The 23,436-nt window shown below is 30.8% G+C and overlaps 1 protein-coding gene across 30 annotated transcripts in view; it reads left to right on the top strand.

Annotated features, from left to right (window-relative positions):
• Positions 1 to 13,027: 13,027 nt before the first annotated feature.
• The window catches only part of ADGRL3 (adhesion G protein-coupled receptor L3), a gene marked incomplete at both ends in the record, with an annotated part of 456,353 nt that continues 445,944 nt past the window's right edge, over positions 13,028 to 23,436 (top strand). For all 30 annotated transcript variants that reach the window (XM_084234180.1, XM_084234185.1, XM_084234176.1 and 27 more), the window contains one exon: positions 13,028 to 13,335. In XM_084234180.1, coding sequence (XP_084090306.1) covers positions 13,281 to 13,335 — 55 coding nt within the window. The remainder of the gene's footprint in view (positions 13,336 to 23,436) is intronic.

Here is a 23,436-nt window from a genome sequence, read left to right as displayed (position 1 = left end):
TTGTCAAACTGTGTCTTGGGTTAGGCTAAATGTTAGTGTGGTAACTATTGTTATCAAACCATAAATACATATTTAAATGAACTCTAGTCACGCTAGTTACAGAAAAATATTGCATCATATGCTACAACCTTAGAAACTCTCCCTTGGTAGTAATGGCCCCTGGCTCCCTTTGGGTATTTTAGGCACTGATACTCCATAATGGGCCATTAAGGAAGATGTTTAATTTGAGACCTATTCAGGTGCACCCTACTGAGATGAGACAATTTCAAAACATGTGTATTTTCTCTCCTGCCTGGCTGCTACTGATATACTAACTATAAAGAATGAAATATAGGAAAGCCATCTTGAAGAATTTTGTCAATCTCAAAATATAATACCTTCTTATTTACCACATATTATCTACAGATTCCTTTTTATGTAAGGAGGGGGTAAATGAATTACTTTTTTTTATTTTGACTAATATATAAAAGTTTCTATTTTACAGTAATCTTTTAATTTTTGTTTCAAATACAACTTAAAACTGATATTAATTTTTTAATGTCAAATACCAAAGGTTTAAAGTAAAATTATTTCTATCAAAGAGATGCAAGGGATTGACTAGCCATGATAACTATTCCACAATAAAACTCTAATATAGTCATTGAGTTCATAATGAGATTTAACTCCCCTTGCATTCCTTTTGGTTTAAGAAAATCTTCAAAGAAATTGTAAATGGATGTGTAGCCTTATTTTTCTGTGTAAGGAATTAGAGTAAGTGAATTTGTCATTTTTAGCCTCAGTTCTTGTAACCTCTCTATATTGGTTTTATTTTTATGTCAGTAACTTAATATCATTGTTTTCAGAGAAATAGTATTAAGGAATGAGATATTTACTAGTTAGTCCCCTAGACCTATACCATAGGTTAATATAATTCTGATCATCTAATATTTAAGGTAAATTGTTTCCAGCAATGAAAATAACTTTCACCAGACGCCATGGTTCTACCAGTTATACTAATTTTTAGAATTTTCACAACTTAATGATACTGGTTTTATATCATATCCTGGATTTTACTTAAAACACAATATAATATTTTGTCAATTTGATTTTGTCATAAAAGTGCCAAAAAGAAAACAACACGAGGCAGTAATATTCAATCTCAGTTATAAAACTTCTTTATATAGTAAAAATCCAAGAAATATTAGAAGTTTTTGAGGTTAGTTTGATTGAGCATTTACTTATTGATTTTCACATAAAATATAAAGTCACAGTGCTACTTTGAAGAAATATTTGCTTCTCAGTAACATTTAAAATTTTTCCGTAGAAAAAAATATTTTATTAATTGGATTAAATAGCCATTCTGATTTAAATTAGATTGCTATTGTCTGAAGTCTTTTCAAAACATTATTTGAGAGCTATCTTTTTTCTGATAGTTTTCTACTATTTATATAATTTAAGTTCTTTTTTGGTTCTTAAGAACCATCAATATCATTATTCCCGAGTTAGTTTTCCAATAAAAGTCTATGGTCATACTCCTCACTCACCCAAAACAAGCATGAGTGAAAAAATGGACCAGCATCATCTATTATTTTGTGCCAAAAGCACATCCACCATACACAATGCCAGACAGGATTTATTCAGAAATAAAAATAATGAATGGCATGATTTTAATGGCATGGTTTTCTCAATTGAAAGCTTGTTTGAATATTTTAGTGTATAGCTATGTTTGAGATCTCCATCTCAATCATTTAACATTAAACATTAATCACTCCTAAAAATTGCTTACATTTATAGAAAATGTCTAAGTTCAATCGACTGCCATAACAAAAATAACATAGACTGAGGACTAATAAGAGCAAAAATCTATTTCTTATAATTGTGACTATATTTCTCAAATTAAAGTGTCAACATGCTTGGATTCTGGTGAGGGCCCACTTCCTGGGTTATAAACAACTGTGTCTCGCTATAACAACATGGTGGGTGAAGGGGCCAGAGAGCTTTTTTCAGTCTTTTATCAGGGAACTAACTCCATGGATGAGGGCTCTGCTTTTATGATCTAACCCTTTCCCAAAAGCCCCCCACCCCCCACTTCTAAAAGTTATCACATTAGGTGTTAGTGTTCATGTGGGACTTCTAGGGCAGTAGTGTATGATTGAAAACACACATCACGGGTTTAGAGAGTTTGACTACAAATAGGGGTGTGGTTATATTTTGCTCAGTGATCTCTACAAGTTCTTTATTCATTTGCCAATTAGAAATAATAATATCCCCTTCCTGTGGAGTTGTGATAGGATTAATCATGTTTGCTTAAAATCCAGTTGAGTTAATATGTGGGAAGCTTTTAGAACAGAGCCTGACATAGTAAGAGTTCAATAAATATAAACTGTTGTTTTATGGGGAATTATTATTTTACCTGATTCGCTAAAGATTTTGGAATAGACTCACATGCTCCCTTTAGAATGGAATGGCTTACTTTGAATTAGATACTTGTTATATTCTGAATGTTTTAAAGGCAGCTTTTTTGCCTTCTCTTGAAAACATAAACCAGTCTTTGATTATTATCATTAATGACATATAGCGAAGTGATCAATGACTTTTTTGAATATTCTTTTAAACAATGGACATGCTCATTCAGACTTGTCACAGTGCATTTTGATGATAAAATTTTGAGATTTTTATGATTATTCTCATTTTTGTAACTTTATGTTCTTATAACCATTAATTATATTATGTTAATTGCATCAATATTGGGTTTACAACACTCTATATGATTTTGAGGTATAGGTTTACATGTTTTCAGATGAGTGTTATGATACCACACCCACCACAAAACAAAATTTCTGGTTCATAAATTGTATAACCAAAAAGAGTGTGAAAAAATTAGATCCACTTTATAGCAACTTGAAGCTATTGAATTGTTTTCCAAAGAAGTTCCTTTAACTTAAGTCTTTATTCTTAACTTAATTTAAAACTCATGATTTTATTTCAAAACGGACATAATCACTGGAGGTAAAATCTTATTCAAAACCTATTGGAAGCGAGCTTCAATTAAATGCTTTGTGGGATCTCAGGAAGAGGTTACTTCAAGGACATTTAGCAAGAAAATGATCCTGTGTGAAACATCAATCTATTTCATGGTTAAATGATATGGTGCCCTAAAGCCAAAAATAGCAATGTTCATTAAATCCAAATTTGTTCCTAAACATTAATAGACATTTGTTAGATCATAACATTATCTGAAAGACAATTAGTTGAAAGTTTTACTCTAGAGAACTTTCTTACTAAAATTACCTTCCTAGATTACTTGTTTTCTAAATGAGAATCAAATTATATTTAAATATATACTTATAAGGAGATACATTTTACTTACACAGTAAAAATATTGTTAGTGTTTTAGTGTATAGAGATTTAGCAATTTCATAGCTTGATAAGTGTTTTAAGAAATCTCTATAAAAATTTAATTAAATGGAAATAGGGTTTTTTTCCTCTGATTGCTGAAACTTGTAGAAAGAAGACAAGGGAAGGAATGAGTGAGTGTGGGCTCCAGTATAAGTTCTAGTGTAAGTATGGGTGAGGTTCTGAACTACTCTTCCTATTTCCAATTTAATTATGCTGTATTTTCTGTATCCATTCTATGTTTTATCCTTCCAACCCGACAGAACATTTAACTGATATATTTCTACAATTTGAAAAAGCATTATGTTGACTCTTGAGATGTTTATTTTAAAGCACTATTCTGGAATTACAGTTCACTGTATACTCCCAACAAACTGACTCTGGATAATATTGCTGCTGCCACTGCTAATCTAAGGTTTTCCCTTTTCCTTTCTGCTTTCTTTAATTTTCTCAAAGGATGGTGTTTATAATTTATAACTCCAAGGTTCTGGTTCTTTACCCTTTTTCCACAAAATCACTCACAAGCTTCTAAAACTTCCATCAAATATATTTTTATCCTACTCATCACAAAAGGTAATCTCATTTACCATTTTTATAACCTTCCGTTTTTTTAATATGAAAGCCCTCCTTATGAGAACAGGGTTTTTTTTGTTTTTTTTTTTTCCTCAATTATTGAATGCCCATTTTTGCCAGGGATCTTTGTTATTATATAACCTTTATTTAAGTCTTATAACATGTGATAAAATAAGTATGAGTATCAGGGGCTCCCTGGTGGTGCATGGGGTTAAGTAAGGCACAGCATTATGAAGCTATCCACAGCCTCTGCAGCATGAGTTCGATCCCCGGCCAGCGAGGTGATCCACATGGTACAGCAGACCTTTCCTGACTTTCCCGCTGCTCCCCTCAGCAGTGTATTTCAGTCAGTCTGTCCGTTCATTTCCCCACTTTGTCTCTGGTGAATCCTCTCACCCCCCCCACTCTGCCCTGTACCCCAGTTCTTGCATGAAAAATGAGTATATTTTTAAAAAAGAATAAGTGTGGATATCAGATATGAACATTAGGATACGGAAAATTTAATATACCTGTGGCTATACACTCAATCATTTTGAAGAGAGTGGACTTAAATTGACCTTTTTTCACTCTAAAGCTCATGTCATGACTTCTTTTCATGCTGTTTCTGAAGCCTCCAAATTTGCCATGTTTAATACTTAATAAGAGCTTATGTCTTTAAAAAAAAATTGTGCAGAAGTGAAGGACTATGGAAAATATAGGCACATGAAATTCTAGGTCAAGCCAAATGGTGGATATGAATTTATTCCAGGTTGTATTTGACTTAAATGTGTCATAAAATATACATCTGTACAGAAAGGTAGTGCAGTTGTAGTCTATCCTGCCAAATGCTTAATAGAGCCATTGTATCCTAGAGGGTTGTAATTCTTTGGAATTAATATTTGATCTCAAATAGCATAATAGCTGCTAAGCAGTGTTATGCAGTTTGGAACCCTGACAAAATTATCATATTATAAAACTGCAAAGGCTGCATTGTTTGGTATGGTGTCATGTTAGGTACTATTTAAACACTCATTAATTAGTTTAATGATTTACTTAATATTGCTATTATAGTTAATTCCCCCTTTTAACTCAGTCTCTTTATTTTAAACCAAAGATCATTTACACAAATTAAATTAAGACCAAATGTTCACTGGCAAAGATTTTTATGTACTTATTTAACTTGAACTTTTAAATATTTTCTAAATATTTGTTATTTAAATATTACAAAAGGCATAGTTGGAATAAACTGAATTTAATTTTTATACCCTTCTTATTCTGCTCTAAAGGGTTATCATACATTTTCTGCTGCTCCTCACTCAGGAGGCCTAACAAACTTGGTGACTTTAGGTTCTGCTTTATGCTATTTTGCCAACTCTTTATCTTTTCTTGTAACAACCTTTAATCAAGAATGTTCTTCCAACTATTATTTAGTGAACTCTTACCCATTCTTCAAATTCATCTTCTTGAAATTTATCTTCTTGTTGATCTACTAAGGTGGTGTTATTGCTTCTATTTTTAAAAATTATCTTCTTAGTTACATTTGTATTTTTAATTAATTATACACAGTAATTATTTTGCATGTATCTCTCCCTCCTACTGTTCCCCTTTGTTCTCTTCCTGCTCCTCCTTCCCCTCCTCTTTCTTCTGTAATGCAAGCATTAAATAATATTTCATATACCTTTTATGACCAAGAACTGTGGGTATTATTTTTACTAATGATGTCTAGTAGCATGTCACTAACAAGACAATGTGGATTGATTGAATTCAGTAGTTTTGAACATATTAAGGAAGATAATTGACAATTTGTCCTGTTTGTAGCTCCAAAGGAATAGTAGATGGATCATTTTGCTGTTTATTGCCACTAAATAGACTTGGTATTTAAGTCCTTTTTCATACTTAAATGTTCTTTGATCTCATAAATATTCAAAAAAGAAAATGTCCTTGAACATTATTTTAATGCTTTAATTTTCAGAGTAAAAAACTTTTTTAAAAGATTTATTTACTTATGCATACAAGAGCAGGGGTACAGACCAGAGGTGGGGGAGGGTGAGAGGATTCAACAGAGACAGAGTGAGGAACAGAACAGGCAGACTGACTGAAACACACTGCTGAGGGGAGCAGCAGGCCAGACAGGAGAGGCCTGCTTCGCCATGTGGGTTGCTCCGTGGCCGGCTGGGTATAGAACTCGTGCTGCAGAGGCTGCAGATTGCTTTGTAGTGCAGTGCTTAACCCCTTGCACCACCAGGGACAGATTAAAAATTTTTAAGAAAGTATTAAAATTTAAAATAATAGTACGACTGTAATAGAAATAAATACATAGTGCTTTATAATTCCTTGGTATACTCACATGCACACTCTCAGTTGAGAAATTATACAAAGAATTTTTAGTAAACAGTAAGATAACTTTAAAGGAAAACAAATATTTATAGGCTTCAAACATAATTTACAACTAGCATTTTATTTTTATTTTTTAAAATATATTTTTTAAAAGATTGATTTATTTATTTATACAAGCACTGGGTACAGTCAGAAGCGCAGGAGGGTGAGAGAATTCACCAGAGCCAGAGTGGAGAGCAGAACAGGCAGACCAATGAAATACACTACTGAGGGGAGCAGCGGGCGCAGCAGGAGAGGTCTGCACGCCATGTGGGACCCTCGCCCGGCCGCTGGGGATCAAACCGGCACTGCAGAGGCTGAGGGCAGCTTTGCAACCCGGCGCTCAACCACTGTGCCACCGGGGAGGCCCTACAACTAGCATTTTAAAAACATTTTATATTTTACAGATTGTATGCTTATTTAAAAAACTCATTTTGCTTCTGCTCAGTGAACACCATACCAAATGTTTTATAGGATGATGATGGGAGGTTGTGTTATAGTCATCTAATTTTTCATCCTGCTCTGCTACTCCTTTTCCTTCAAAGTTAATTATATTATAGAACTCCCATTCACATCAGAAGTTTTCCATTTAAACTGTTCTTGAAAAATCATTTCGTAGAGAAGATATCATCAGTCATTTCATAGGGCCACATGGACTGAGAAGCATTGTTGTGTATGTGGTTATGATTTTGTAATATTAATAGATTATGGACATAGTGACTTTTTAAATTGTGGGTAATGAGCATTAAAAGTCCTCACCTTAGCATCAATGATAAGTAAATATTTTAGTTGAAATATGTTTTCTGCCTTTTTTCAGTTATTATTTCTCAGAAATTCCTGATCTGTATGTTTACTATAGGTGGATCAAATTTATGAAGGTAATGGACTTTGTGAACATAAATCATGATTACTTAAATGCTTCATTGTAACAGATATATGCTTTACTTAAGGTAGTAAATTATAAAATAGCTAGGTAAATAAATGCTTTTTGAATTTTACATCACATTTCTTATGTTACAGATGTCAGTATTATACCACTATAAAGGCAATTTATGGAGAAAGTTTGTGATAAATATTTGAAATGTTAGTAAGTGTACTTTCAAATTGTTCAGATTGCAAAATCCATGTAACACTCCTGGAAGAATACAGATTAAAAAGTGATATAAAGCTGTTTTGAGGTAATAACTATAATATTTGCACCTAAGAATTTGGAAAATCCTGTATTATAATTAGGACTGGGATATAGGACTACATAATGATTAATTATTAATATAGTGCTCCCTGGCATTTATATATTTAGCATGTGCCAAAGGACTTTGAAAGGGCTTACATGGCAATAAAAAATCAATATGTCAAATAAAGCATGGGTTTATAAAATTTTGTAAACTTAATAAGGAGTATTATTTGTTGTTAACAGAGTTTGTGCTGTGAACAGTTAAGAATTGGAAGAATGTTAAAGCATTATAATAAGACAGTATAATATCCTTTCTAGGTTATAAGGGGATATTCCATTTTACTTCTAAAAAGAAAGTTTGAGAGTCATTTATAGAAATGTGATTAAGAGTGGTTTAAATAAATGTAACAATTCCAAGATGAGTATTGTTCACATTCTAATACTAATCTCTACATGGAGTTTAGAAAAGCATGTATACAAGCTGTGATTTGAGTAAAACGGCATATAAAAATATAAACAGATAAATAAATTATGACATCAGAATTCAAAGTGAGAGTTTCCCCAAAGCAAAATCAGTGACTTGAGTTTAGGTCTTTTGTTGCACCAATAACATAAAAATTCAATTATTTTTAGAGTGTAATTGGATACAGTGAAATTTAGTCTAAATGTCATTTAATAAGAGATATTCAATATAGTTTATGAGGACTTTAGTTTTTATTATATATATATACAGAACATTTGTAGAATATCTTTTTATGTTGTGATTTTAAAAAAACTTTAGTGGACTTTAGTTAAAGCACACATTGCCATCATAACAATGATGTAATTTAGGACACTTTAATCAATCTCATTATTTAATTTTGAATATTTTGTGGAATTGAAAGTTAGGTAGTTTTGTTTGAGGACATAAAAACTCAAAATGCATGATCAAGAACCAATTTGGAAATATATTTCCTTCCAAGCTTTGGATAGAGTAACAGGCAAAACTATTTGCCACATTATGTGAATCATTACTAATGAATAGGAATACCATTTTAGGAAAATAATATTTGAAATATCGTGTTGTTCTACAATAGAAATTATTATAAGCAATATAGTCCAAAATAAAAAAAAAAGTACTGAAAATCCTCCTTTACACAATCCTATATTTTTTTAACATGCATTGTCCAGCTACAGAATTTCAAGGAGAATGCACATATGTTCATATTTGCATGGCTTGTTTCCTAAACATGTGAGAGTAAAGTACTGAAGAAACAAAGGAAGTTGATGAATGACAGATAGTCATTTTCACATCTTACATGCCTAAAGTGTAGCAGTGTTTCCATCAGGTCATAATTTACATTATCTCTGTTCCTCAAAAGCAGGCTGCAGGTGAATATTGTCCTCTTATATAAATGAAAAAAATGAAATTCAGAGAGATGCAAACATACCCAGTACCAGAATATTAGGTCAGAGTGATCTATTACTATCACACACAGAAGAAACCTGACAGTTTTTTTACTTTGTTGCTACAGCATCTCATGTAACACATATCACAGTTTGCACACAGCCCTGTAATTATTGATGAGTATGTCTTTCAGCATTCATATTTTACTGCAAGTGATTTAAAATAACGATCACACTTTAGACACATTCTTTCAGTCACATTCTTCCCCCTTGACCCATAGTGTTAGCCCTGTGCTTTGTACAAAGAGAAAGGTAATAAACTTTCATTGGAGATGGAAATGTATTTTGAGATTGACTTGGTAAATGCTTTGTCATTAGTGTATCATCTTTTTCTGTGAGCAATTATGTCACATGTGACTTAATGAGTCCCTAATTCCTTTTCTTGGGTTTTCTTCACTATATATCTTTGAAGAGCTATGTTTAAGAAGTGATTTGAGCAAAAACTCATTTTATGTGGAAACTGGTTTGTTTGGTGAACAATACTAAAATGGGGAAAAAAAGTTTTTTTTTTTTTTTTTAAGTGTTAGTGGTCAGAGAGTGATGTTTTATCTTTCTGTATATAATAGACAACTTTAAATCTTTCAAAATATGTATTAAAATTTATATAGTGTAAACTATTGCATTGTTATATGCCCTAAAATCAGCACATTATTTTGTGGCTGTCGATAAGATTAGGCAGGTGGTGAGACTGGCACATGGGAATATATTAACCTCCTCAAATTAATAACTTATTCTGATTTCCTTTCTACACTTCGGTTTCCACAATAATTATGAAAACAAATCCTTATATCTAAGTTAAATGTAAAATATGTGAGTAGACATGGCTCTTGACCTTGATGTGATAACTTAAACCATTAAAAATAAATAGTAGAAATGCACTTTCACTTTTATTTATTGCATTTATTTTGTACTGAATGTATTCCTGCAATATACATGTTTGTTTCCTCACTTTCCTTTGGGATACATTTTTCTTATGTGTAAATTCCTCTTCTGGCTTGCTTTTTTTTTTTTTTTCCCAGTAAGGGTCATTTGAATATGAGCTGAAAGTGTCAAGGAGAGCTCACAGATGGGTCACTGTGACTATGAGCTGTGTGCATTATGCAACACATCTCGGAGGAGTAGTTCACCTGAATGTATTTGCTGAGCAGAGAATTTACATCTAGCCTCTTAAGTTAAGCAGTACTATGTATTTTTAAGCATGCACAGTAAAAATTCACCATTCCTTTTGGGCCACCAACCCTGCGTCTACCACTACTGTCTGACCTGAGCAAAGCCACCAAGTCTACCAGTGTAATGACAATGGCAGTGGTTGTTTCTAGAGTGATATCCTTTAGACGATTTGAACCTATTGATTTGTAAGGTTTAAGTGAGTAGTGAACCATTTTCAGAGATTATCCAAGGCTGCTTATGAGAAGAGCATATGCACTTTTTTTTTAACTTATTTTTTAATCTCTATGTTGCTTCATCAAGTGAAAATATATATCGTATAAAATAAGCTATTCTGGTTTTAACTAAAGCCAGACTTAACAATTGGAGTACTCATATTGCACTATGGAAATAATTTTCCCTGTTTTTCCAAGTAGTATGGTGCTATTATTGAAGTCGTTCTTTTTTTTTTAACATATTCTTTTCTTTTTCTCCTGCTACTACTGCCTCATATATCCATGTTCTTCTAGGTTTTCCCCTCTTAACAACCAAATAACATTTAAATAAATCCCAAGTCTCCCTAGGAAATGTCTGCCATCACCCCCCTTCCTTTGCACAGTTAATGACTCCAGTTATTATGGAGGAAAGAGTACGGAGTCAAATATTTGGTTTGAAATTCTTATTGTGTGACATGTGTGATTTTCCTCCACAATGAATGGGAAAGTATTATCTGCTTTATAGATGTGTATGAGAATTTAAATTAGATAGTTGGCATATGATAGGTACTAAAAAATGATCGATGTTTCTCTTCTTTATCTTGTAACTTAATTTACTCTGTTTTGTTAGTTTTACAGTGGTATTACATATAATGGAAAGTATTCTGTTTCATTTGCATTGTCAATAATATTCATGTAGATAAATATTATTTATTTTTGACACTATGAATAATCACCTAGACAGTTACCATTTTTTTCCAGAGACAAAATAATTCAAATTAAGTATCCTTCTTTAATTTATACATTAATTATTATGTACTTGTTATTGTAATTTAAAATTTTCCATCACTTTCAAAATTAATAAATTAACTGTGAACATTAATATCCACTAATCTGAAAAGTGCTAAGTATGCAATTAAGAATAATTTTGAAATATATCTTGTGTGTCAGAATGTGGATAAGGGACAACACTGAACTTGATACCTTTCCTTGTAGTTTTGTTTTATCTCAGCCACATTTTTTTCTTTGTCAATGCTTTTCCTGTTTGAAAAAGTAAAATGTTATATTTTTCATGACCTAATTTGTTTTATAGTATCTGTGAAATTAAGAAGAAAAAATTTATATCTATTATGTAAAGAATATTCACTCAATATCTTTGATTTTTTTAAAATGCCCTTGCTTCTTATATGGACACATTAAAATAAGAAAAAAACATAACTAATAATAATTTTTAAAATATATATTGCTATAGTCTAGACATCCTTCTGTGCAGTGAATATTTTCTTTATATAATTTAATGTTACAAATTAACTCAGTTATTATTCATGTAACCACATAAATTAAGTAAAAATCATTCTTCCTCCTCCCATTATCATATAGAAAGTCCAGGCACTAGGGAGGTTAATGACTTTTCAGTGTTATAGAACAGTAGAGTGGTAGTTGAGATTGGGTGGTCCTGTTCTAGAATCTGTGCTATTATCACATTATAAATCTGGATAATTTTGTCTTATAAACAATGCAGATATTTCAGAAATGTTTCAGAATTTATTTTGGTAAAATGAGGTTTATTAATATACCTTAACTGATTTTATATCAATTTTAATTGATACTTAGTATCTCATGAAAAATTTAAAATTTTATACTTATTAAAAAATGTGTATATAGGTCACCAGAAAAGAAAGGAAGAATGGGAGGGAAGGGCCTCCCTGATGGCTCAGTGGTTGAGCGCTGGGCTGCGAGGCTGCCCGCAGTCTCTGCAGTGCCGGTTCCATTCCCCGGCCACCTGGCCAGGGTCCCACATGGTGCACAGACCTCTCCTGCCACCCGCTGCTCCCCTCAGCAGTGTGTTTCGTCAGTCTGCCTGCTCTGCTCTCCGGTCTGACTCTGGTGAATTCTCTCACCCTCCTGTGCTTCTGACTGTACCCAGTGCTTGTATAAATAAATAAATAAATCTTAAAAAAAAATCCTTTCTAAAAAAAAAGAATGGGAGGGAAGGAAGGAATCTAATTTATACATGGTCACTCTTAAAAATGCTAACTGAGATGTCTTCAAAATATGGCTACCATACCTTCAGTACTTCTTTCTTTAAGATCAGCCTATGCAGAATTTATGTAGGCAGCTATACAAGTTTGTGTCAGTAAAATGACTATTTTAATGCTTACTGTTTAATGTCTTTCATGTATGTTTAACATTTCAAAACAAGATTTCTCATCTCAAGTTGTACAATCTTGGAGAATGGGTTGCATGTTTTAGTCAGTATTCTATCCTGTGTTCTGTCCTCATGCTTCATAACAATAAACCTCTGAGTGACTTAATTAGGTTTGAAAATAATTAATTAACTTATATAATGTGCACAGATCTACTTACAAAGATGCTTAGAAAAGTAGTGTAGTAAATATGTTAAATAACTTCATAATGAATTTCAGTGTCTGGAATGAAAGTAAGACTATTGTATTTAACTTTTGTTTTACAGTCATAGTAATAATAATGAATGGATTATTTTTTTTTACTTTAAAATGTCAGTAAAATTATATTTGTGGAAAATATTTATAAAACTAGTCCCAAATCTTTTTTTTTACATATTAAAGTTTATATTTATATTAATTTGCTCAGTGACACTGAATTTTTTCACTCTAGGGGATTGCAAATATACCATGTATTAATACTTGCATAAATAATGTTCTTAGGTTACTTTTTCATTTCTGTAATTGTTTCTGTATTTATTAACATGAGTAAGGTGGGAAGTACACAGATAACTAGCTAAGAGACAAACTTTCAAAAGACTAAGATGATAATACTTGCATTTGATAACCTTTTTTTCTTTTGGTTCTTATTTTCAGGATTCAGAAGAAGAATTTTTTGTTTTTGAAGAATTTTTTTTCTTTTTGAATTAAAAAAATCAGTCTACAAGTAAAGAATTGGAATCAGAAAGACAACCATTTTGTTTCTACTTTGGAATACTTGCTCTTGAGCCTCTCACGTCTGAGTACACAATCATGTGGTCATCACAGCTACTGCTCTTCATGATGCTCTTAGCACCAATAGTTCATGGTAAGAACTTTAATTTGTTTTTTGTGTCATGCTTAAAATTATCTCTCTTAGTTACACTAGATATTTCTTTAAAATCTTTGTTCTATAATTTTGCAACCATTGCCTATCATATATTAATAACTTAAAGAATTTTTATGTACCTTAAGCTGCTATCAAATAACCTTGAGTTAGATTGCTAAAGTGCTCATTTAAATGTAGAAAAAGTTGTTTTTTTTTTAATGGAGATCACTTATGTTATATCTTTGTTTTTATTCCCTTTGGGAAATCTGATTATTAATTATAACATTGTGATATTTTGGTTTGTATATTGTTGCACTTAAGTATTATTTTAATATTACAGGTATGCACATTTAAAACAAAACACCAAAAATCCCTATTTCCCTAAACCAAGTGTTTATTATTGCGCTCAATCTTTAGTACACATTATGTAAACTATACCCTTTTTGTAAAGGAATGGTTTTCTGTCATAAAGCTTTAAATGCAAAAAAGGAAAAAAAAGTCAAAATTATATGAACTTAAGTGATTTTATAGGAGCATGTTACTATACTAAGACTTATACCCTCTTCATTATTTATATGTATGAGACAAATATGACAGCTAAGAAAGTACGTTCACAAATTTTAAAAATCAAAATTAGTAAGCAAGGAAGAAAATTAAATTCTGTAAAATTTAGTGAAATATTACCAAATCTCTCTAAAGACTGTCACACTTCTGGTTACCATGTCTATTCCCTTTTCACAATTCAAAGTTTTCTATTTATTATTACTAACTTTTCACTAAGATGAAAATGGTATAAAATAGTCACTATCTAATATGTTGAAAATTATAGTGAAGCACAAAGAACACAGCTGTTTTTGCAACTGCTTAGAAGGTCTCAGAGTATTACAGTATAGCAAGCAGTTAAATGAATTTTTAGTCACACTTTTGGTTTTTAATGGACTGCAGAATCCATTGTAGGTCATCAGTGATGCAATTTTGAATTTTCTCCATATTCCTAAGTTTCAGCATAAATTGCATTCTCTTATCATTATTGAAACTTGGTAAAATAACTGTTTCTTTTGAAGTTTTACTTTAAAGTTTTCCTGATGTAACACATTTAGTTCTAAAAAAAAACACTATAATAAAGACAATTTTTGTAAAAGAATGAACATGTAAATATTTGACCATCTAGTTTCAAGACATGTAAATTTGTCAAAAATATCCTACCTTAATTCATATACTGATGCAACACTTTCCTCATCACACACTTATGCACATATAATATTTTGTGAACTAGGACAATAGAATAATTATGTTTCTTAAATTCTTTTCTAATTATATGTATAGCTAAAGATGATTCTAATTGGTATTTTTGTCGTTATAAAAACCTCATGCATAGGGTTATTTTAAGGATTAAATAGAATATGTAAATCATCAACACAATGCACAACAAACATTAAGTGCTTGAATCACACTGTCTGCCCCTAAAATTTATTTTTATTCCAGTGAGTATTAACAGCCCAGAATTAGCTAACCATGAGAGCTGTTTCATGTTAATGCTTGAGGAAAAACCACACCCATGTGCACAAGCATACACCCACACATTTTGTTTTAAACTTATAGTAAATATAAAGTAAAATATATAAAATATATAAAGTATACAGACACACGCACACACACATATGCACCAAGTGCATGTTTTAAAAGTAAGTCTAAAATTACTCTTGTTAGGGGAAGATAGGTTAAAAGTAGCAGAAATATACATAGCAAGAAAGACTACTGTTAGGGATTTCAGTGGACCTCAGATGTTGCTGAACCAAGATCATGAGTCCAGGGTAGCAAACTTTATTGGACACTTATATACACAAGCTTTTCAAGTAACTCAAAGTATTTTAATGCCCCAAGTAGGGAACTTGGAAAGCAAGCCTACTACATAAAATAGGCTAAAAACTTAAATAAACCTTTACACTTTTTTCTGAGCTACATTATAATATCTTGACTTTGAGTCATTGCAAACTAAATAATATAATAGAAACCTGCCAATGAAAAACTTCATCCTTATTACTTTGTCTTTATTTTAAAACTTTGCACTAGAGAAAAGGCAAGTCAGTTTCCCCTGCTTTCTACAGAAGGCCTTTGTGTTACTTTGTGATACCACAAATGACTTGTCATTAAAAAGGATTCATATGAGCATCATTTGGGGGCACATCTTGCTCATAAGTAGAGGAATGTCTGTATTTTTTGATCATGCTGAAATCCAAGAGAATAGACATTTTTAGAGTTTAAATAAATAGACATTTTAGAGTCTGTCTAAATAAATAAAGAAAAAGGAGTACTAAGGAGTTGTATATACCTTAAAACCTTAGCTGTTTGTGTTAAAACGGATGTTTTTAAAAAAAAAAAAATACCTGGTAGCATTGCCTTGCCTTCTGTGGTTGAAATGCTCAGCTCTCTTTTTCCTAAACATAGAGAATTAACTCTTCTGAGTCATGACCTGAATTGTTAACCTTTTCTTATACAGCAATAATAATGATAATGAGCAAGTAACAATAATTACTGAATTTATACACAAAGTTTAGGCATTTAGGTACAAATAATCCTCACAATTTCATGGGTTTGATGATATTTATTTTGATTATCATTAACTTTCTGTAATAAATACCTCTAGATACCTGTGGCAAAGGAACTTGAATGGCATTACATAGCTATTATGAAACCCAAAGGGAATTGTCAAAATGAAAGTGCCTGGCTTCTTGAGCTGGTCATAGTGCCAGCAGAGAATCAATTCCTACCAAGGTCATTCTGCCCCATGGGAATTGCATCTCAAACTTTCCTGCTTATATTTTGGGAGCAGGTGAGGAAAACAGAGAAAACTTGTTTCTCCCATGTTCTCAACAAAGACAGACTAGACTTTGAAGTCTTACTCACCTGAGACAAAATTCAGCTCTGTCATTTCTTAGCTCTGCAGCACTGTTACTTGTAAAAGTAGTTAACAAATATCATTTATTACCTACTATAAGCCAACTAACTATGTTAACTACTAAATATATGGTGGGAAACAAAAGATTCTTATTTCTTCCCCCAAGGAGCTAATAATGGCTTAAAACTTTCACTTTGGAAGAATGAACATTTATTCCATGAAGAGTTATTTTAAGAAATAGAATATATATAGTTTCCAACTAACATAGTGCTTGGCATTTGATATGTCTTCATATATTTATTCTCCAACAACTAACTACCAAAATTTCTGAGCAGATGATCAGGGAATTGCACAATTTTTCATATTCTTCATTTTAAAATTAAGAAAAATCCACTTGAAATTCAATATTTAAATTTTGTCAGAAATTTCTTAATACTAGTTTCTAAATAAAATTGTTATCAAACTAATATCGATTAAGAGTTATCACATTGTTTTCAGTATACAATAGTATATTATATAGTTGTCACTGGTAATAATATATAATTGGTAGTATATAACAATCAGTGATATGTTTTTTGCATGACCCCTACATGGATTTAAAATTAGACAATACATTAAATAATTAATTCTGAAAAATATTTACATTAATTGAATAATATACACACCATCCTACCATGTCTGGCCAATATTTTATATAGGAAAATCAAATTAATCAGTGCACCCACATTGTGTATAATTATACAATTTTGTAAATGAGGAAATGTCTCTGGTTTTATGTCTATCTGTTCATATTCTATGTCTCTGTGTACCTCTGTATTTCTTTTCTGTTTCCCATGACTGTGCGCCCTTCCTGTACAGCCATAAAAACTTACCTATAATACAGTGAGACTAGAATTACTAAAAAGAAGCAATTAAAAGAGTGACCATTTCTTTGCTATTACCTAATGTAGTGTTTCATGGAAATAAGGACTTTTTGTTTCATTGATGTTGTTGGGAGCAAAGGAAAAGAATGGAGTCAGAGAACAATGACTCAGTGATAACATGGACACCCCCCGGGGTGCATTCTGATGGGCAGTACAGGAGTAGCAAGGTTTAGTGTGGAACCTGAGCTAGGAGAACTGATCCTGGGAAATGATTTCATCTAAACCACCAGGGCTGGAAGTTAGAAGGTGATTATGGTGCTCAGATGTTTTAAGTATGTTTCATTATCTTAATGAAACATAATGATTTGAAAAGAGAAAACAGGTAAAAGGAACTTACTGTGAACTTACTGTTTTTGATGTTTCCTTTGTGTAAAAAATTTTAAAAAATATTCTATAACCACAATATGAATACATTTTATTCTCCAAATTTATTGTTTCTTGTTAGAATTGCATGCATGTTTATATATTTTATGGACTTTGTAGGCTAACTGCTTTGTTTCTTCGAGAAGTTAACTATAATAAACAGTTCTTGTCAGAGACAAACCAATGATTAGATGTAAATTTGTTTAGTACTTAAATGTTTTGTGTAATTTGCATTTTATTATTAATCTATATTTTATAGCTGTAACACTATTTAGTGGGTCAATAATTTAAAATAATGCCCATATATTTTTCAAGTTCCAATAAGATGTAAAGCTTGACAGGATACCAAATTACATTTTACTCCATAACATTTTACCATATTATTCTTTTTTATGATGTCAGGTTTTATTATAAAATGTCAGGTTCTAGCACTACTTAACTTTTTTGAAACTAATAATCCTTGAAATGTTTATAATGTTTGCTAGCCTAGGTAATTCCAAATATTCATGGAATACCACTATTTTTATGGTCAAATATTTTATACAGAAAAATATTTTTCATGGTAATGGTATATGAGGTTACTGCTAACACATTCAATACCATTTTCATTAGATACTTAGTATTGAATTTCAAAACATGTATTTTGTAAGTTACCTATGCAGTCTCTAGTATCATAGTACAAACTACAAATATGCTGATAACCTTTCTCTGTATGAATTTATTTAGAAGCCTTCCCTACATACTCCATACACAAGTTTTTCTTTGTCTTCTCACTTGAAAAACATGTTTTGTGAGTTTTATTGTAGTGAAGTATGAGAATAATGGGTATATTTGAGAGTATAATATCTTCTTTTATATCACATTTTATATATTGTGACTATTTGGGATGATGTCTTAGTTTTTATTTATATTGGCCTGACGTGAAGTGTAACTCCAATAAGGTAGTCATTTTGCACTTGATGTTGAGTGAATTTTAAAATATTTGGGTGATGATATATAAAATGCCTAATTATCTCTCTCCCTTCTTCTTTACATTGCTATTTACTTCATTATCAGAGTAATAATCATGCTCTTTTATTTTTAATTTCATAAAAATAGGCATAGTGCATTTTTATGCATTTATTGCATTCTGTTTAGAAAACGATTCCTTAGTTACCAATTAAATTAAAATTTGATAGATAGGGTCTAGATGATGTGTAATGCAAATAAGAGACTACATATTATATTATGGTCTCTTTCATTTTGACTGTTTAAAATAAAACCCTATTGATAAATAAGTTTAATTTGTTCTCTTTTAATTGATAAATTTAAAATAAACTTTAAATTTTGTTAATGTATTTTGTTTTATTGGAAACTGTATTACTACTCTACTGTCATCTTAGCAGAATTAGTTCCTTTAAATATAGAACGTTATCTTATTATAAAAAAATCTCATATATAAAAGATTTTATCCAATAATTTATTTATAGTTATGGATTTGCAAGACAAATATGCTACATACAAAAGAAATAGATACAGGCCTTGATATATAAGCATGCTTTACAGTCACCCTTTATGAACTTTCTGTGTTTATGTCACCTGCACGATTTTATTTGTGATGATTTTGGTGTCCTAAAGTCAAGATTGTACCTTACTGGTAAAGTGAAAGAATATAGTTTCATACATTTCATTGTTTGTCATTACCATTTAATAAACTACTTTATTAAAGTAGTTATCCACATACAAATTTAAATCAGAAAGCAAAAACAAAATCCAATAATACCAGGGCCCAGTTATGTAATTAATAATAATGCTTGTTAAATTTTTTGTAGCCTCATATGTGTATACATATTTTTTTAAAATTATATAAAAATACAATTTATATATTTCATTTTGAATTAATCTTGGAATATTGACATTGCTATGCTCTTATTAAAATTTTTAAAATTATAATATTGTATTAGATAATGGAACAATGGCTTATCAAACCATATTTTTATGGCTCAATGTGTATGGTCATTGATATTTTGACAGTTTAAATGTTATGTCTAAACATTTGAATATTCATATTATGTTTTGTCCATTATAATAGTAGTAGCCAAAATTTTTGTAAACGTTTTCAACAGATTTCAGTGCTAGCATTCAGAAAATTCAAGAAATAACATCACAGATTTAATAAGAGCACTTTAATCAAGTTCAGATATATGATTCACCATACATATATGATACAAGTCAAAACAGCAATGAAAAGATTTATAAATGAAATATGGCAAGAAACATGAGACCTATGAGAAACAAATTTTGTTAATTTTCTGAGAGTTACAAAAAGAAGATATGCAGTATGTCATATTACTGAATGAAAAGACAGTGGAGGATATTGTTATTTTTTTCTAAATAAATCTGAACAATTTTTAGGGATTTTACACAGCTTTATACAAAGTACCGATATTAATTTTTTCTCTGTAGAAATTCTATATTTTCCCTAGAATGTATATTTAATATTAAACAAAGTTTAATAAAAAAAGAGAATTTTAGTAGTAAGACAGTTCTTCAACTGCACATAATATATACATATTACCAAAATGTAGTAATTAAAGACAAAAACCTCAAAATTAGGGAAATTGATCAATTATAAAAGTGAGGTCCCTAAAATTCCAGTGGACTTTATATTTTTGTGTTGCAGTGTGATAGGAATAACTCCTCACAAAATCAAATGTCTAGGACAAGGAGTAATTGGTTAGGAATCAGATCAAGTCTGTGTGTGTGTGTGTGTGTGTATTTTTTAAATTTTCTGCGTATCATAGCATGTATCAGTACTCAATTCATTTTTATTGCAGAATAATATTCCATTATGTGAATATAATACATTGTATTTATTATTTCATGCAAATTTGGATTACCACTACTTATTGACGATTCTGCATAATAGTATTATGAAGATTCATGTACAAGTATTTGTTGAATGTGTTTTTACTTCTCTTAAGTGTATACCTATGAGTGGATTGTTGAATCACATGGTAACTCTGTGTTTAGCCTTTTGAGAAAGTGCTAAATATTTTTCTGGCGTAGTTACATAGTTATTTATACATTCCCAACAATAATGTAAGGGTTCTCATTATTTCTCACACATACATTTATCACTTTTTGTTGTTTTTACTTTTGTCATTCTAGTCAATTTGAATTCAAGATGAAGCAATATTACTTTGTTGTCTTAATTTGTATTATTTGGGCTTCTTTTTATATGCTTATTTGCCATTTGTATATTTCATTTGGATAAATATTATTTAATCATTCTCAATTGTACTTGTATCATTGACCGCTAACCTTTATCTATCTATCTATCTATCTATCTATCTATCTATCTATCTATCTATCTATATTTAGAAAATACCAAAAGATGTTGTTAGAATATATTTAGATTTAAGTTTCATTAGACTGCATTTTTACATGAACTTAAGTATTTAAATCTCATCTATTTTAATTTCACTTTGATTATGTAATCTCACTGATATCATCACTCTACCTCCCCTTTTATTTTTATATTTGATTTTTAAATTTTGCTTTTATGTCATGTTTTTAATTATGATGATGAAAACTAGCAATTAGCAATGATTGAAACTACTCTCATGAGAACCATATATAAGCGACCGATATACAAAAAGCAATAACTCATTGGACTTCCTATTTTCAGTTATCCCTCTCTAAGAAATTGATAAAGAACATTAATTTATAATTATTGTGGTGAATAAATGTTTTTATTTTTGTTTTAGCTTGAAATCTTGTCCTTCCAAATTTTGGAAATTCTCTTATTTATAAGAGGATTATTTATTTGTAGCTCAAATTATATCATAAAGATCAAGTCTTTTATTCTATTTCCATAGACCCTCTATTATGTTCTATTACTGGGTGCCTCTTGTAGTTCATTTCAAGATTTATCATTTCTCTTTATCAAATCTATATATTGTACATTAATGTTTATATGACTCACATCACATCTTTAAGAAAATAAACAAAAGTGAAATTCAGAAGAGAACCTGGGGTTTTATGTGGCAAAGATCCTATTAAAAAGTTGTATTATTTCAGCCCATTGGGGATATGGGAAATGTCATTATTTATAAAGAAAATTTAGTAGAAAATTCAGGGTAATTTATGATTTATAAATGCTGATACTGAAGAGCTCCTATAGTTTAAAAGAACCATATATAGAGGAAAATGGCAGTATATTTACCAATAATACTTACGTGAAGCCCCAAAACTGAAGTTTGTAATAATGTCTCATCTAAGTTGCTTTAGACTACAAATGTGCTTAGTCTTAATGAATAAAGAAATATCTCAAGCCTTAGAATCCAATTCTAATTCTATTATCTCTAAGATTTCTGACATAAACCAATTTGAATTACAGTTTCCTTATTTGTTAAAGGCATGATTTGCCTACTTTGTTGAAGTATGTGGATTAAGTAAAATAATATATAGACATGCCCTAACACACAAAGCCTTGCACATTTAATCCTGGATGAATAGGTTCATTAAAACATGCCTTTAAGAATTAGAACTTAAAAACAAATGAACTGGATACTAAGCAAAATTTTAAATACACCACCATCTTGGGGCTACTTACTTTCCATAAGGTTTTTCAAAGACTACTCTGTATATTTTTAATCCCCAAATGTGACAGATTCTCTAATTATGAGCCTACACATTTGTACACACATTCCAATATTATATTCAGGATGCATCAACTGGACTGTAACTAAGTCTTTAATGAGTCACTAATGAACATCTTAAGCTCAGATCAGCATTCAAAAAAATGTTAAAGTGTGTTGAAAAGCTATTCAGAATACAAGCCTGTCACTTTCAATTAGACTATCAACCCAGTAAAAATTTCTGCCTTCACTATTCTCAGGTTTGAAGAAGTTGAATAATGAATGATGCTATACCCTCACTTTAGTTTAATGGGAAGTTAAAGAGGATAAATACATTGAGTTCACTTAGAGAAATCTTTATTTTGAAATGTAAAGATAAAATATGCACAAACTGAGGCTACTAGAGAGGGAGGGAAGGTAGTGTTGAGAAAAAACATGAGAGAATGCAATGGTCAATGGTGGAGGACAGTGGGTGCTTGGGTGGTATGGTAATATGCATCTGAGTAAGTATGAAACTATCCTCCTCAATCATATTCAGTGTTATAAACCAGTGTTACCTCAATAAAGGGGAAAAACAGGAAAAAAAATGTAAAATCAAAACAACATTTTGTAAGGATTCATTTTCGTTTTTTTCCTTTGAGTCAGATGACTTTAAAGCGATGAATTTTATTATTGCATTAGGGAATAACAGATGACATGAGGAAAAGAAGATTCAGATATGATCAGAGTGTGTAGATGGAAAATGAAATACTGTATAAAAGGAATGAACAGTTGGCTTTCACACCATACTGTTTCTTTGCAATCTGTTGGAGATACCAGAGAAGTAGTAATCATACACACTACCTGAATTAGTTCAGTACTGTTCTTTTCTGTAACACTTGTTATAGATCAACAATGGCAGTGACTATTTAGCAGTGACTATTTTTTTTCTTTTGATAGTGAAGTTATTGAAACCATTCAAATCTTAAGGGCACATGATTTAATAATGAAGAGAGATAATACATAACACTCAAAGCAACAGAATGGAATGATGCTCTTCCTCCAGGAAACATTACACATTTGCTTAAAAGGAAGCCTTTTAGATTAGTCACAATAGCGCAGGACATTTGGAATAGCTGCCGTAGCCCAGGTGTTTTTTAGATTATAGACTGTTAGAATGTAAACTTGATGTCTTTCTTCTGCAGACATATAAAAACCCAGTATGTCAGTTTTTAAAGTAGGTGTTCAATAGCCATCCTCTATGTATACATTACCAATATAAAATAATGATTTTGACATGTGAGCTTATGAAAAT

The sequence above is a fragment of the Talpa europaea genome, assembly GCF_964194135.1.
Source record: "Talpa europaea genome assembly, chromosome: 5".
Classification (NCBI taxonomy): Eukaryota; Metazoa; Chordata; class Mammalia; order Eulipotyphla; family Talpidae; genus Talpa; species Talpa europaea.
The sequence above is the reverse complement of the archived record's forward strand: the minus strand, read 5'-3'. Positions and strand labels throughout refer to the sequence as shown.